The sequence below is a fragment of the Thalassophryne amazonica genome, chromosome 7, assembly GCF_902500255.1.
Source record: "Thalassophryne amazonica chromosome 7, fThaAma1.1, whole genome shotgun sequence".
Classification (NCBI taxonomy): Eukaryota; Metazoa; Chordata; class Actinopteri; order Batrachoidiformes; family Batrachoididae; genus Thalassophryne; species Thalassophryne amazonica.
The window spans coordinates 32947336-32965075 of record NC_047109.1 but is presented as its reverse complement, the minus strand read 5'-3'; the positions used below and the strand labels follow the sequence as shown (position 1 = coordinate 32965075).

At 40.8% G+C, this 17740-nt stretch overlaps 1 protein-coding gene across 2 annotated transcripts in view; it reads left to right on the top strand.

Annotated features, from left to right (window-relative positions):
- The window catches only part of nod1 (nucleotide-binding oligomerization domain containing 1), a 47699-nt gene extending 30756 nt beyond the window's left edge, over nt 1-16943 (top strand). For both annotated transcript variants that reach the window (XM_034173981.1, XM_034173980.1), the window contains exons 6-12: nt 3962-4045; nt 4143-4226; nt 7489-7572; nt 7654-7737; nt 7810-7893; nt 9845-9928; nt 16619-16943. In XM_034173981.1, the coding sequence (XP_034029872.1) occupies nt 3962-4045; nt 4143-4226; nt 7489-7572; nt 7654-7737; nt 7810-7893; nt 9845-9928; nt 16619-16691 (577 nt within the window). In that variant the 3' untranslated portion in view covers nt 16692-16943. The remainder of the gene's footprint in view (nt 1-3961; nt 4046-4142; nt 4227-7488; nt 7573-7653; nt 7738-7809; nt 7894-9844; nt 9929-16618) is intronic.
- The last annotated feature ends 797 nt before the right edge of the window (nt 16944-17740 follow it).

The following is a 17740-nucleotide window of genomic DNA, read 5'->3' as shown; positions in this document are numbered from 1 at the left end:
GCGAGAGAGAGCATGTAGCGTCAGCTGGGCTGGATCTGAACCTGCTGTGTCCATAGCTGGCGAGATTGTTCTGTCAGGCTTACCGAGATGGCATGGCTGGACACAAATGCAGGATTCAGATGTCAGTAAAACAGAGTTTAATGAAAATACAGTCCGGGTTCGGTACACAGGTAGGCTGACCAAGATAAGCAGCAGGATCCGAAGCATTAGGCAGAGACAGCGTCAGAAACAGGCAGGCAGGTCAAAAACACAGGTAGACAAAAACAGGACAGCAATGCTCAGAAGAATAAGTGCTCAAAAGTGGCCCAAGGCTCAACAATCTCACAACCAGACAGGGTGACGGGTATGACTGAAATAGAAGGAGTGATTAGCAGGAAATGTAAAACAGGTGTGTGTGTGGAGGGATCTGGAAGGGGTGTGGCAAGCTGGAGAGAGGATCACAAGGAAACGCCAACCACCAAGCAGAGGACAGAGCAGAAAAATCCCACCACCAAACATGACAGTGACAAAGAATGGTAGCTACAAAATAAAGAAACAAAAAGACACAACATACAAGCCCCAATCATGAAAAAAGCTAAACCAATAATGAAAATATTATCTTCGATAATTAGCGGGTAGCAGATTAGCGGAACTGTGCCCACTACTGGGCTTCAGATTCCATAGTGGGAAGTAGATTAGCATGAACGACTCCCCCTGGAGGGGACAACAGTCCAACGTGTGTTAAGGCACTTTGATACTTTCACGCATTTAACCCTTGCACTGCTGCACAATTTGTCATGCCAATGTGACCCGCTATATTCCTCATCATGCTGCTCTTTGTGCTGCTGGATGCTGCATTATAGAAAATAATAATTTTGTAGTGGATTAATCATTTGCTCTCAGAATTTGGCTGATGAAGCCACCTTTATTCGCTCCCGGAATCACAAAGGAATTTTCTACCACTGCAGCTGTTCTTGTGCGCTTCATGATGTGGAGAATGCATTTGAAATCATCTCAAAGGTAATTATTCATATTGTAATGGCTTGATTAAAAAGTTGCATTTTCATTCCTTCTTATGAGTGTCTGTAAAATTGTGTTTATTATAGATTTAACATCTCATCATAATCATTCAGATGAGATGCACTGTGATGTGCTGACATTGACTCGCAGTGTTTTTGAATAGCTTGTGCAATGTTCATGTGTTGTTCATAAAATTAATGCATGCCAGAGATTGTGAACATTTCAAAATTTAAATGCACACTTGTACACAGCCACACACAGTTTTCAACGATTTACGAGTTTACTCTCTGGCATGCCAGATTGCGTGTCAATACGGGGATCAAATTCATGCAAGTGTCAAGGTACCTTTCCCATCCAAGGATGCTACCCATTGACAGCTGGGTGGATTGAGACATTGCAGATTAAATGTCTTGTCTAAGGACACAGGCAAGTAGCGTGAGCAGGATGTGAAGGCAGGTCTACATATGTGTAGCCCAGCTCCTTATCCACAGTAACACAATTTTTGTCATTTTTGTCTCTCTCTTCTCCAAAATGACTGGACCCAACGTGTGGAATCCACATTCAGTAAGAACATGTCAAAACCACCTTTCACCTCTGGAAGGTATATTAACGTGCCCAGCCACACTGCTGTTTGGGATTCAGTTGATATCCAACACTACAGGGACATTGAATGAATTGAGGCTCAACTACTGTTTTCATTAATTCATTTTGATACATGTGCTTATTCCAATTAAGTGTCATGGGTGGGTGGGGGGCTGGATCCTATCCCAGTGGTCACAGGACATGAGGCAGGATACACCTCAGACAGGCAGCCAGTCTGTCGCAGAGACACAAACAGACATACAAATTCATTCACACTGTCACTGACACCTACAATGTTGAGTCATCAGTTCACCTAACCTACATGTCTTTGGAAGCGGGAGGAAGTCAGAGCACCCCCAGGGAACCCACACAGTCATGAGAACATGCAAACACCACACAGAAAGGACCATGTGGGAAGCAATCCCAGGACCTTCCTGCCATGAGGCGACAGTGCTAACCACTAATCCACTGTGCTGCCCTCAACTGCTATTTTTCCATGGGGGAAAAAAATCAGAGTAGCATTTTTAAATTTGTGAATGAGTTTTTATTTCTTTGTAGTCTGAGGGAGGTTCTAGGTAGCAGATCACAGAATGTACTGTCTCAGTGACTGGTTTATCATTCAGACTCTCACTGGACACTGGAGAGTTTTCTTCTTTCAGTTGTCACAGTGATGAGAGTCGACCTGTGAATCTGAAATGACAACCACGAGCTATTTGTGAATCCAAAAGTATACATAAACAGACATTGCTTGAAGTGGACCAGCCTTTTTCTCTGAAGATTGTTTTGAAGTTTATCTAAGGACATACCTTTCAAAAAGGCTTCAGTCCAAGTTGAACTGTCCAGAATTGAATTTTCCAGATGAAAAGAATCTAAAGTGTATTGTTTTTTTCTTACAAAATTGTAATAGCAACATTTGTACCCCAACTTTTGTTTTTTACTTGTATGAAATACAACCCCTGGCAAAAATTATGGAATCACCGGCCTCGGAGGATGTTCATTCAGTTGTTTAATTTTGTAGAAAAAAAGCAGATCACAGACATGACACAAAACTAGTCATTTCAAATGGCAACTTTCTGGGTTTAAGAAACACTATAAGAAATCAAGAAAAAAAGATTGTGGCAGTCAGTAACGGTTACTTTTTTAGACCAAGCAGAGGAAAAAAATATGGAATCACTCAATTCTGAGGAAAAAATTATGGAATCACCCTGTAAATTTTCATCCCCAAAACTAACACCTGCATCATATCAGATCTGCTCGTTAGTCTGCATCTAAAAAGGAGTGAACACACCTTGGAGAGCTGTTGCACCAAGTGGACTGACATGAATCATGGCTCCAACACGAGAGATGTCAATTGAAACAAAGGAGAGGATTATCAAACTCTTAAAAGAGAGTAAATCATCACGCAATGTTGCAAAAGATGTTGGTTGTTCACAGTCAGCTGTGTCTAAACTCTGGACCAAATACAAACAACATGGGAAGGTTGTTAAAGGCAAACATACTGGTAGACCAAGGAAGACATCAAAGCGTCAAGACAGAAAACTTAAAGCAATATGTCTCAAAAATCGAAAAGTGTACAACAAAACAAATGAGGAACGAATGGGAGGAAACTGGAGTCAACGTCTGTGACCGAACTGTAAGAAACCGCCTAAAGGAAATGGGATTTACATACAGAAAAGCTAAACAAAAGGCATCATTAACACCTAAACAGAAAAAAACAAGGTTACAGTGGGCTAATCTGCATTGGGCAAGGTGATGATGCTGGAACCTTTGTTTGGTGCCTTTCCAATGAGATTTATAAAGATGACTGCCTGAAGAGAACATGTAAATTTCCACAGTCATTGATGATATGGGGCTGCATGTCAGGTAAAGGCACTGGGGAAATGGCTGTCATTACATCATCAATAAATGCACAAGTTTATGTTGATATTTTGGACAATTGAAAGGATGTTTGGGGATGATATTTTTCAAGATGATAATGCATCTTGCCATAGAGCAAAAACTGCAAAAACATTCCTTGCAAAAAGACACATAGGGTCAATGTCAATGAGCAGGTTTGATGCAGGTGTTAATTCGGGGGATGAAAATTTACAGGGTGATTCCATAATTTTTTCCTCAGAATTGAGTGATTCCATATTTTTTCCTCTGCTTGGTCTAAAAAAGTAACCGTTACTGACTGCCACAATCTTTTTTTCTTGATTTCTTATAGTGTTAAAGCCAGAAAGTTGCCATTTGAAATGACTTTAGTTTTGTGTCATGTCTGTGATCTGCTTTTTTTCTACAAAATTAAACAACTGAATGAACATCCTCCGAGGCCGGTGATTCCATTTTGTTTGCCAGGGGTTATAGAAACTTCACCCTGAATTTATTTTTGTGTTCTTAGGCTTTACAACAATCACATCACAGATGCTGGAGCCAAGTTAGTTGCTCAGATCATTGAGGAGTGTCCAAAGTTGCGTATTGTCAAGTATGTAATGAGATTTAAAGTTGTACACTGGTACATAAGACATCAACATTTAGTTCCATGTTTCTGAAAATAATAATAACCACAACTTCTTCCTTAGGATTGGTCTAAATAAGATCACCAGTGTTGGCGCGAAGTATTTGGCCAGTGCAATTCAGAAGAGCACATCTATATTTGAAGTGGGGTAAGATTGTTTTATATCTGAGAAGGTTGTTTGTATAATATTTGTATTTATAGGGGTGTATAATTCATTTATTTTATAGCACATGCTCCTCAAAAGCTACCTACTTATACACAGAGCAAGAATGGTTGTGTTCTATTCCTAAAGTACCCTGTAAGGTAAGGAAATGGTTGTTATGAAGGCTGTGTGGAAAAAGCTGATTTTAGCTGAACTGCTTGTTTCCACAGCAACAATCGGAACTGGAACTGTACTGATAACCCACAGATTGTGTTTGTATGCTTCTTGGTAGGGATCTGTATATGGTTTCTCAAAATTCAATACTGCAGTGCATCTGGAAAGTATTCACAGTGCTTCACTTTTTCCACATTTTATGTTACAGCCTTATTCCAAAGTGGGGAGAATTTTTTTTCCTCTCCAAATTCTACTCACAACACCCCATAATGACGACATGAAAAAAGTTGTCTTTTTTGTTGTTTTTTCCCAAATTTATTAAAAATAAAAAAATCTAAGAAATCACACGTACTCACACCCTTTGCTCAATACTTGTTGATGCAACTTTGACAGCAATTGCAGCCTCTAGTCCTCTTACATAAGATGCCATAAGCTTGGTGCACCTATCTTTGGGCAGTTTTGCTTCCTCTTTGCAGCACCTCTCAAGCTCCATCAGGTTGGATGGGGAGCATCTGTACACAGCCTTTTTCAGATCTCTCCAGAGATGTTCAATAGAATTCAGGTCTGGACTCTGGCTGGGCCACTCAAGGACATTCACAGACTTGTCCTGAAGCCACTCCTTTAATGTCTTGGCTCTGTGCTTAGGGTCATTGTCTGGCTGAAAGATGAACCACCATCCCAGTCTGAGGTCAAGAGCACTTTGGAGCAGGATGTCTCTGTACATTGCTGCATTCATCTTTCCCTCAATCCTTACTAGTCTCCCAGTTCCTGCCACTGAAAACATCCCCACAGCATGATGCTGCCACCACCATGCTTCACTGTAGGGATGGTGTCTGGTTTCCTCCAAAAATGACGCCTGGCAGTCGCGCTAAAGAGTTCAATCTTTGTCTCATCAGACCAGAGAATTTTGATTCTCATGGTCTGAGAGTCCTTCAGGTGCCTTTTGGCAAACTCCAGGTGGGCTGTCATCTGCCTTTTACTAAGGAGTGGCTTCAGTCTGGCCACTCTGCCATACAGGCCTGATTGGTGGATTGCTGCAGAGATGGCTGTCCTTCTGGAAGGTTCTGCATTCTCCACAGAGGAATGCTGGAGCTCTGATAAGGCCCTTCTCCCCTGATCGTTCAGTTTGGATGGGTGGCCAGCTCTCGCAATAGTCCTCATGGATCCAAACTTCTTACATTTACAGATGATGGAGGCCACTGTACTCATTAGGACCTTCAAAGCAGCAGAAATGTTTCTGTACCTTTCTCCAGATTTGTGCCTCGAGACAATCCTGTCTTCAAGGTCTACAGACAGTTCCTTTGACTTCATGCTTGGTTTGTGTTCTGAAATGCACTTTCAACTGTGGGACCTTATATGTAGGCAGGTGTGTGCCTTTCCAAATCATGTCCAATCAACTGAATTTACCCCATGTGGACTCCAATTAAGCTGTAGAAATGTCTCAAGGATGATCAGTAGAAACAGGATGCACCTGAGTTCAGTTTTGAGCTTCATGGCAAAGGCTATGACTACTTGTGTGACTTCTTATTTTTTATTTTTAATAAAGTTTAAAAAAATCTCAAAAATAAAAACAAAAACTTTTTTCACATTGTCATTATGGGGTATTGTGTGTAGAAGTTTGAGGGGAAAAATGAATTTCATCCATTTTGGAATAAGGCTGTAAGAAAAAGTATGTGGAAGAATGTGGAAAAAGTAAAGCACTGTGAATACTTTTCAGATGCACCGTATACTTATCTTTGGACCTTCAGTACGTGATACGTTTCAGGATATCAATAAATTTATTTGCTCAATACTGCTTATGTAAATCTTTTTAAAATGCATGTATAAATTGTAGTGTGTAGTGTTGTATTACCCAACTATAATACTTTAATTATACTGCTTAATGTATGCTGTATTACTATTTCCTTTTGCATATTTTCAGTTTTTCTTTGCTTTTACTCTATCCCAAATTGACATCACAACCTACATTTTTGTTTAATATGTTTACTAACCCCCAAGAGCCTTAATCATTTTCATATATATATGGCTTCTTCAACCCTAACTGACATGGTTTTAAAGCTACAACCCCAGATAGACCCAGTTATGCCCTAACTTAGATATTCCTTCAAAAAACAAAACAAAAAGCAAAAAACAAACACAGGAACAACATAAAGATGTATTGCTTCACGTCCCACTTCAGTTATGCTGAAAAGGTCAATTAAGTCAACATCTTTTTATGTGGCTTATCAATTTCACCAAGTGCAAAACTGGGGTAAAACTAAGGCACGGAGTAATATTGATTGCTGCTACTACTACTACTACTACTAATAATAATAATAATAATTGTTATTATTATTTTGTTGCACTTGTAATGACAATAAATCTATTATTATTATTATTATTGTTAGTAGTAGCAGTAGTAGCAGCAACAGCATATGCAATAAATGTCTAAAATATCTTCAGATGTGGACCTTTACTCTCAGGCATTTGGTGTGGATGGGGTCATTCTGTCCCCTAGCCCCTATGGCTATGCCCCTGTGCAGTGTGTGTAATGAGCAGCAAGAATGACAGGAAGATAAACTTGTGTATTTATGCAGAAAGTGCTATCTGATTGACAGGTAAGAGGGTTTTATCACATGTGCCATCCTCAGAAACAGACTTTGTACATATCTGAAAAGAGCAAAGCAGAAATATGTTTTTAAACTTCACAGCAGATGTGCTTCTGTTTTTCATGGTGTCACCACTGCACTATTCAACCGAGCAAGACAATGCATGCAGACTTTGTGCATAATTGAAAGAAAGTGAAGCATAAATATGTTTTTAAACCTCACTGGGTGTGCTGCCTCATTTTCACTTTGTCACCACCGATTTTCACTTTGTCAGTGAGACTCAGTAACACAACAGTTTTTTCAACTTAAAGTGCTTTGAGCTGCTTTGAGCTGCCAGTGGTGATATTTTAAAAACTTATGGATGGGAATACTGGTACACATACCAGACATCTTACATACTGATGTTTCAGTAATTTTAGTTTTGTTTCAGTTAGTTTTTCAGTCATTTTAAAGTTTCAGCAAGCTGGTATAGGCACCTATGTCTGAATCATATTTTTTGCCTACAGAATGTGGGGGAACTGCATTGGTGATGAGGGAGCAGAAGTATTTGCAGAAGCTTTGAGGCACCATCCAAGTCTTACCAACCTCAGGTGTGACAGCATGATTTTGCAGGGACAATAAAATGATTAGCTAAAGCAATAAAGTACTGAAGTAACCTACCTTTTGTTTAGTCTCTCAGCCAATGGCATCACATCAAGGGGTGGGAAGAGCCTGGCAGAAGCACTGAAAGAAAACAGCTCCCTCAGGATATTTTGGTAGGTCATTTATTTTGCTTTTGGCAATTATTTTTAATTTCTCTCAGTACAGTGACTATTTGCTTGTTTTAGGTTGGTGCAGAATCAGTTGACTGATGATGTGACTCCACATTTGGCTGACTTAATCAAAGCAAACACTGGGCTAACTCACCTCTGGTAAGGAGAAACATTGCATTTTTTTTTTTTAGACACATACGTATAGCCTCTAATGAACTGTAGAGATTTACTCCTTCTACTTTGTGGACCCGTGATCCTGTCAGACATCAGAAGTAAAGTAGAGTATGTCCTGATTGTTACTTGACTGGGAGACTCATTGTGGTTCTCCTTGGAGAAATGGACTTGCCTCAGGAAGGGCATCCGGTGTAAATCCTGTGCCAAATCCCAATGGATATGTACTGGATCCACTGTGTTGAGTTTCAGGTGTTATTTTTTTCCCATTTGTAAACATGTCTTAAGTTGCGTAACACTATGGGGTGGTTGTTGTGTTTTTCATTTCAAAATTCTCTGCACGTTCTATTGGGGACAGGTCAGGTCTATAAGCAGGTTAGTCCAGTATCTGTACACACTTATTCTGCAGCCATGCCTTTGTAATATGTGCAGAATGTGGTTTGGCATTGTCTTTAAAAAAAAAAAAACATGAATCTCCCTGGAAAATATGTTGCCTTGAAGGCAGCATATGCTGCTCTAAAATCTCAATGTACCTTTTTGCATTAATGCTGCCATCACAGAAGTGTAAGCTACCTTTGGTAAGGGCACTGAGTCAGCCCCATAGTATGATGGACCCTGGTTTTTGGAATTGTTGCTGTGTCAGTATGGCTCAAAAAAGTGTATTCAACATAAGGAAATACCAAGAGGCTTTGATATAAAGTGAAACTACTAGACTCCTTTGATGCTTGAGGTTTCTTCCTCATTGTTACTAAAGGGAGTTTTTCCTTACCACTGTCACCTGTGTGTTTGCCCAGGGGGGTTGCTAAGGTTAGACCTTACTCATGTAAAGCACCTTGAGGCAGCTTGGTTGTGATTTGGCACTATACAACTAAAATTAATTGAATGAAATTAAATACAGTAACATCAAGGTGTTGATCCAGTGCCGGCGTCGAAACCAAGTGTGCAAAGGGCCAGTGTTGAAACCATGAAGTGACCAGAATTTAACAGGCTAATTAATATTAATGTTCACAGGCACAAACAACATAAGAGTAAACTGCTTCTTGTCGCCACTGAATAGCCTGTTCAGAGCTAAACGTGTACACATATGCCTCACTAACTGTTATTAAATGTTTTAAAACAGCACATTATTCATTATTCATTTCAAGAGGAAACTGCTTTTTTTGTTGCCACTGAACAAATGAAACCATCTGTTCAGAGATAAATGAGTGCATGTTTACCTCACTCTATGCAATTAAATGTTTTTACAACTTCTGCACATTTTTTAAACATTACAGCGAGCTTACATTAGCCTAGCCTAGCCACCCTTGTTGTTGCTGTTCAGTCTGTGCCAAAACGTCCAAACAACTGGAGGGCCAGTAGTATGAAGGTTAGGTTTCCTCTCTTTATTAAGGAGTATGGTCTTTCAGTTAAACAGCATGGTTTATTACATATTTTCATCTGTTCTTTTAGAACCAGAATATCCTTTTCATAGAGACAGTCATCTTGTTTTTCTTGTTTTACAGTGGTTGGCATCTACCTTGATTAGCACTACCTTCTTTCTGCCTTCTGTGAATCACAGTGCCTCTTTCAGATCAGTGTACAGGAGCAGCTTGTCACAGATGACAGTGCAGTATTTTTCATTTATAAGTCACTTTGAGGAGAAACAAAAACAAAACAACACAATTTATAGTTCATAAAATATGATTATTAGCAAAGTGGTGGTGGACAGTCTCCAAATGCACTTGCTTCATGTATTTTGGACCATACGCCATACTGTAGGTCATGAAGATAGACCCAAAAACAGACAATCCAAGACCCAAAGCTAGCAAAAAAGATAGACTCTTGCTCACCCCTGTTTGCTTAGAACAAACTGAACCAGTGTAGCTGTCCTTTGTGATGTGATTTCACAAGGTAAAATCAATCAAGAAATTGATTTTTATTTTTTTTTCCTCCGCTGCAGGTTGATCAGTAACCAGTTCACTGTGGATGGGATCAGACACCTTGCTGAGGCCCTTTGTCACAATACAGCACTGAAAGAAATATGGTGAGCAAGACCTATATTGTCTTTAATCTACAGTAATTCCAATGTATATGTATTGTAATTTGTCAGGCATAAACAGGGGTAGAGAAATCCACTGGTCCGAGGACATGGACCAGTAATTTTTGAGCTATGTCTCGTAGATATTTTTCCCTGCTAGACCAATGTGTAGTTAAAAATCTTGTCGGTCTTGTGATTAATAGAGTTTGACAAGACTGATTTTTTTTCCCCCCAAACTTGTGCCTTAAATAACTGAGCCATTGGGAGATTACAACAGAGTTTTAGGCAGCGAGCCGTCCAGCCTTCATTTAGACGGTCAATTTTCAAAAAAGACATCCGAAAAAATGGTGGATGGCTTGCTGAGAGATGTCTAAAATGCAGACTTTTTCAAGCAAGCTGTCTGTGTCAGCTGGCGCACACACACAGAGTGGGGGGCGGAGCTGAACAGAGCAGCGTCTCAATGAGACGATACCTTCTGCTCAGCGATCAGCAGTGATATTCAGAAATCACATTAAGCAGGTGAGAACTCTCAACTTTAATAAGCTTGTTTTTTTTAAAGGTGTTTATTTTTAATCGTTAGTTCATGTACAACCCCAATTCCAATGAAGATGGGACATTGTGTGAAATGTAAATAAAAACAGAATACAATGATTTGCAAATCCTTTTCAACCTATATTCAGTTGAATATACCACAAAGACAAGATATTTAATGTTCAAACTGATAAACTTTTTTGTTTTTATGTAAATATTTGCTCATTTTGAAATGGATGCCTGCAACACATTTCAAAAAACCTGGGACAGGGGCAACAAAAAACTGGGAAAGTTGATGAATGCTCAAACAACACCTGTTTGGAACATTCCACAGGTGAACAGGTTAACTGGAAACAGGTGAGTGTCATGATTGGGTATAAAAAGAGCATCCCCCAAAGGCTCAGCTGTTCACAAGCAAAGATGGGGTGAGGATCACCACTTTGTGAACAAATGCGTGAAAAAATAGTCCAACAGTTTAAGAACAATTTTTCTCAACATTCAATTGCTGGGAGTTTAGGGATTCCACCAACTACAGTCCATAATATAATCAGAAGATTCAGAGAATCTGGAGAACTTTATACATGTAAGCAGAAAACCAACATTGAATGCCCGTGACCTTCAATCCCTCAGGCGACACTGCATTAAAAACCAACATCATTGTGTAAAGGATCTGACCACGTGGGCTCAGGAACACTTCAGAAAACCATTGTCAGTTAACACAGTTCATGGCATCAACAACATCCAGAAATGCCACTGCCTTCTCTGGGCCCAAGCTAATTTGAAATGGACAGACGCAAAGTGGAAAAGTGTGCTGTGGCGCATTATGAAGCACAAACTATGACATCGGAGACCCCGGACTGTTGAACAACTGAAGTTGTACATCAAGCAAGAATGGGAAAGAATTCCACCTACAAAGCGTCAACAATTGGTGTCCTCAGTTCCCACACGTTTTTAATTACATTACATACATAATTACATTCTGAGGCCGAGCGCGCACGCGGATCAGATTATGAGCGTGGAGAGACATTTTCCGGACTCTCTTGTTATAATTCTCGGTGATTTTAACAAAGGGAATCTCAGTCAGGAATTACCAAAATACAAACAGTTTGTTAAATGCCTGACCAGAGAAGGGAGCACGTTAGATCATTGTTACACGACAGTGAGCGGCACCTACCGCGCGGTGGCCCGTGCAGCTTTGGGACTCTCAGATCACGTGATGGTCCACTTGATCCCCACGTACAGACAGAGACTTAAACTCTCTAAACCTGTTGTGAGGACGTCTAAAGTGTGGAGCAATGAAGCTGTAGAGGAGCTACGCGCGTGCTTGGCCACCACAAATTTGGATATGTTTGAGGCTTCAACAGACAGTCTAGATGACTACACAGACACTGTGACGTCATATATTCATTTCTGTGAAGACAGCATCATCCCACAGCGTTCCAGGGTGAGATTTAACAATGACAAGCCCTGGCTCACACCTAAACTCCAGCAGCTCCGTCAGCAGAAAGAGGTGGCTTTCAGAGAAGGAGACAGAGACAGCTATAGAGGTGCAAAGTACAGATTTAGCAAGGAGGTGGCAACGGCTAAATCCATGTACAGTTCACGTCTGCAGCAAAGGTTCTCTGCCAACGACTCAGCCTCTGTGTGGAGGGGGTTGAAAGAGATCACCAACTACAAGCCCAGAGCACCTCGTTCTATTGACGACCTCAAGCTGGCCAACGACCTGAACGTCTTCTATTCACAGTTTGAAGACAAGGACTCACACCTCCCCACCCCCCACACAACTGGATATTCAAACACTCTGGACCTCCCCCCTCTCACTGCTGCCCTCCCCACTCCCCCTGTTGCCCTCTCGGTCCAAGAGGAGGACATGAGGAGACATTTCAGAAGGCTGAATCCACGTAAGGCCCCGGGCCCAGACTGTGTCTCTCCTGCCACCCTGAGATACTGCGCTGATGAGCTGGCCCCAGTCTTCATGGGGATCTTCAACACCTCCCTGGAGTCATGCCATGTTCCAGTCTGTTTCAAGGTCTTAATCATAGTTCCAGTCCCCAAGAAACCACGCATCACTGGACTTAATGACTACAGGCCTGTGGCTCTCACGCCTGTAGTCATGAAGACCTTCGAACACCTGGTTTTATCCCACCTGAAGTCCATCACTGACCCCCTCCTGGACCCCCTGCAGTTTGCCTACAGAGCCAACAGGTCTGTAGATGACGCCATAAACCTGGCCCTGCACTCCATCCTGCAGCACCTGGACTCCCCAGGAACCTACGCTAGGATCCTGTTTGTGGACTTCAGCTCTGCATTCAACACCATCCTTCCAGCTTTGGTCCAGGACAAGCTTTCTCTGCTCCACGTGCCCAACTCCACCGGCAGGTGGATCACAGACTTCCTGACGGACCGGAGTCAGCGTGTGAGGCTGGGAAAAAATGTCTCGAACACTCGGGTTCTCAGCACAGGATCTCTACAGGGCTGTGTCCTTTCCCCTCTGCTCTTCTCCCTGTACACTAACTGCTGCACCTCCAGCCACGACTCTGTAAAGCTCATCAAGTTTGTGGACGACACCACCCTCATCGGACTCATTTCGGATGGGGATGAGTCTGCCTACAGGAGGGAGGTGGACCAGCTGGTGACCTGGTGCAGCAGCAACAACTTGGAGCTCAACGCCAAGAAAACAGTGGAGATGATCGTGGACTTCAGGAAAGCCACAGCCCCCCCGTCATCCCTCGCCCTCACCAACAGCCCCATCACCACTGTGGTCTGTCACCGCTTCCTCTGCACCACCATCACCCAGGACCTCAAGTGGGAGTCAACCATCAACTCCCTCATCAAGAAGGCCCAGCAGAGGATGTACTTCCTGCGGCAGCAGAAGAAGGCCAAGCTGCCTGTCCAGCTGATGGTGCAGTTCTACACGGCCATCATCAGGTCCATCCTCTGCTCCTCCATCATGGTGTGGTACGCCGGGGCCACAGCCAGGGACAGACACAGACTGCAGCGCATTGTGGCCTCTGCTGAGAAGGTGATCGGCTGTAGCCTTCCATCTGTCCACGACCTGCACATCTCCAGGACTCTGGGCCGAGCAGGTCGGATCACAGCTGACCCTTCTCACCCTGTACACGGTCTGTTCTAACCACTCCCCTCGGGCAGGAGGCTACGGTCCATCCGGACCAGAACCTCACGCCATAAGAACAGTTTCTTACCCTCTGCCGTTAGACTCATGAACTCCTCATAACTCAGTCACCTTAAGCTTAACTCTGTCACTTTATCATTTTATCACGGGTCACTTTAGACAGTGTACTTTGGTTTTTAATTGCACTCCTCCCACTGCACTGATTTTTCTGTTTCTCTGTTTTTCTGTTGCACACAGCCTCTCATATTTCGAGTTTCTTTTTTTTTAAATCTTAGATTTTATCTTATTTTGACACATATGTTATATTTTATCTTAGCATTTTATCTCTTCTTAATGTTGCACCATTGTACCGAAGCAAATTCCTAGTCTGTGAATCCTGTTCACTGGCAGTGGCAATAAACTTCTTCTGATTCTGATTAATTACATTTACACAACGTCCCCAACTTCATTGAAATTGGGGTTGTAATTTACAGATGAACATCAAAGATTTATAAGAAGAATCTTTTTTAAATAAAACTATTTTACTTACAAGTTTTCTAATGTAAGAAAGGTTTTGTTAACTTAAAAATGTACAGCAATCAGAAATTAATCTTGAAGTAAAATCACATTTGTAAAGATTTTAAGGTGGCAAAGAATTTGAAAACAGAGATTATCAATAGCTCCAAACCTCCTGCCAAAACTAGAAAAACAGAAGTGAGTGAAGGTTGAACAGGTTGATGCATTAATGTGCCATAAATACTCCTATTGCTCCATTTGAATTGATACTGAGAATTATTATTTTTTGAGTTCTTTGAATTGTCATTTCCTTTACTCTGTACTGCGAGCCACAATGTATGTTTTGTGGATTAAAGTCCAGTAGCACAATACAAGCTGTGTGAAAAGATGGGTGGAAAAATTGACCCGACCCAACAAAAAAAATTATATATATATATATATATATATATATATATATAATATATATATATACAAAAATATAAACGCAACACTTTGGTTTTGCTCCCATTTTGTATGAGATGAACTCAAAGATCTAAAACTTTTTCCACATACACATATCACCATTTCCCTCAAATATTGTTCACAAACCAGTCGAAATCTGTGATAATGAGCACTTCTCTTTTGCTGAGATAATCCATCCCAACCTCACAGGTGTGCCATATCAGGATGCTGATTAGACACCATGATTAGTGCACAGGTGTGCCTTAGACTGCCCACAATAAAAGGCCACTCTGAAAGGTGCAGTTTTGTTTTATTGGGGGGGGATACCAGTCAGTATCTGGTGTGACCACCATTTGCCTCATGCAGTGCACACATCTCCTTCGCATCATCCGTGAAGAGAACACCTCTCCAACGTGCCGAACGCCAGCGAATGTGAGCATTTGCCCACTCAAGTCGGTTACGACGACGAACTAGAGTCAGGTCGAGACCCCGATGAGGACGACGAGCATGCAGATGAGCTCCCTGAGACGGTTTTCTGACAGTTTGTGCAAAAATTCTTTGGTTATGCAAAGCGATTGTTCCAGCAGCTGTCGGAGTGGCTGGTCTCAGACGATCTTGGAGGTGAACATGCTGGATGTGGAGGTCCTGGGCTGGTGTGGTTACACGTGGTCTGCGGTTGTGAGGCTGGTTGGATGTACTGCCAAATTCTCTGAAACGACTTTGGAGACGGCTTATGGTAGAGAAATGAACATTCAATACACGAGCAACAGCTCTGGTTGACATTCCTGCTGTCAGCATGCCAATTGCACGCTCCCTCAAATCTTGCGACATCTGTGGCATTGTGCTGTGTGATAAAACTGCACCTTTCAGAGTGGCCTTTTATTGTGGGCAGTCTAAGGCACACCTGTGCACTAATCATGGGCCTAATCAGCATCTTGGTATGCACACCTGTGAGGTGGGATGGATTATCTCAGCAAAGGAGAAGTGCTCACTATCACAGATTTAGACTGGTTTGTGAACAATATTGAGAGAAATGGTGATATTGTGTATGTGGAAAAAGTTTTAGATCTTTGAGTTCATCTCATACAAAATGGGAGCAAAACCAAAAGTGTTGCGTTTATATTTTTGTTGAGTATATATATATATATATTTTTTTTTTAGATTTTTTTTTTTTTTTGGTGGGTAAATGGACCTGAAAATGCACCAGAATGAATCTGAGTTATCAAATTCTTCCAAGAGAGAACCCCCAAACACCCCCACCGGGGGCTTCGGGCCTTTGGCCCTTGCCAAAGATTTTCCATGGCCCACTTTCATCACTGTAATTATGAGGAATGGAAATCTTTAAGCAGAATTTATTTCAAACCTATATAACTGGTAACAGAAGTATAAATTCAAATCAAGGTAAAAATTTAAGTCTGTTACAGAATAGAACCATCACACCATAAAACACCTGTGAAACTGAAAAATTGTCACAACATCCTCTTTCATGCTTCATGCTGTGCCAATGTCAGACTGAAGAAAACAGAAGAAAATGTGACCACAACCTTTTATTCATATAAGTAATCATCAATGTAAAACTTGCATCAGATATGCTCTTTTGGACAGATTTGGGTGGGTTCAGTTATTAACTAGAAAGCCCTTAGAGCCCTTAGAAATTGTGTCTCACCATATAAGTAGTTAGTCTGTTCTTGTTAAATTTTGCTGTTGATCAGGATCATGATGCTGATGGATACAGATCCCACAATCAAGTAATCAAATGAGTGATGAGTAGATAAAAGACAATAAAACTGAATATTATCTGTGATAACTGACTTAACTGCATGTTTTTCATGAATTTCTATCACATTTTAAAACACTATTAACTAGAAAAAAAAACAGTCTATTGTCTATTGAGTGCTCGAATTAATCACATGTTGAATAATGCTCCAGTGACTGAGTTTAAGGTTAAAATGTGAACGTAATCTGCTCTGGAGCAGGTCAAATTTACAGTGTAAGTTTCCAGGTTAGTGTTTCTGAAAACTGTGGCCTTACAGTAGCATTTGTGTGTGTGTCTCTGTGTGTATGTGTGCGTGTTGATTGTCTGCTTGTTCCCACAGTGTGAAGGGAAACCAGCTCAGTGAAGAGGAAGAGGAAGAGTTTGCGACAGAGAAACGGCTGCAATTCCACTGACTTCCTGTGAACGTGTGATATTTCTGTTTGTTGAGAACGTGAAGTGCAACTGCACGAGTGTGTTTGTGTGTTGAGCTGTTTTTGTTTTTTTGTTTGTTTTTTTGGTATGGAATGGTCACATCCAACCTTCTGTAACCTTAAGTAATATGCCAAGCACAATTAAAGTATAAAAAGTAAAAAAATGAAATAACCAATGTGTATGACAGTATACTTTAAGTATACAATAATAAACTAAAAATAGGGACTCAAAGTATACAACTAGTACAATGGCAGTATATTGATAAGTGCACTTGTGGTATACTTTAAGCTTAGGAGAGGGATATATCAAGTACATTGGTAAGTGTACGTGTGGTATACTTTAAGCATACAAGAGGGATATACCAATTACATTGATTAGTATATAGATGAGTGTACTTGTGTACTTTAAAGTGTACTTTTGCAAACTTAAAACAAACTTTAAAATATACTTTTATAAACTTGAAATGTTCCAATTTAGTCCGAAAAAGGATTCAATTTGTGTACTTTCTAGTATACTAACAGTACACAGTCTGTAGTATACTTGCTATACTTATACTCATACTGAAGCATACTTAATAAAACGAACCTTAAGTATACTACTTTTTGCTAAGGGTTAGTATATCTTGCTCCAAGTGCACAATAAGTGTTAGTACTTTGTGGCAGAAAGACGTAAAAAGTATACTAAAGTATAAGTATAAGTTTTAGTATTAAAGTATAAGTCTTAGTATTAATGTACTTAGACTTTTGTTTATACTTTTCAGTATAAGCCAAGTATACTTCACTATACTATTCTTAAGTATATAAAATATAGTTTATCATGATCCGGATCCAGGAATTTTTTTAAGGATTCTTCACCATTGCGGGATAGGGGGAATTTTGACATTCTAGTTTCTAACTCCACAAAAACAAGGCAGAAAGGCTTGAAAAAAAATTAGGGTGTAACATAGTCAAATGTTCTATCAAACAACAAAGTTTGGTGATGATCGGATCCGGATTCCAGATCTGGTGATCCAGAATATGCAAAAATATAG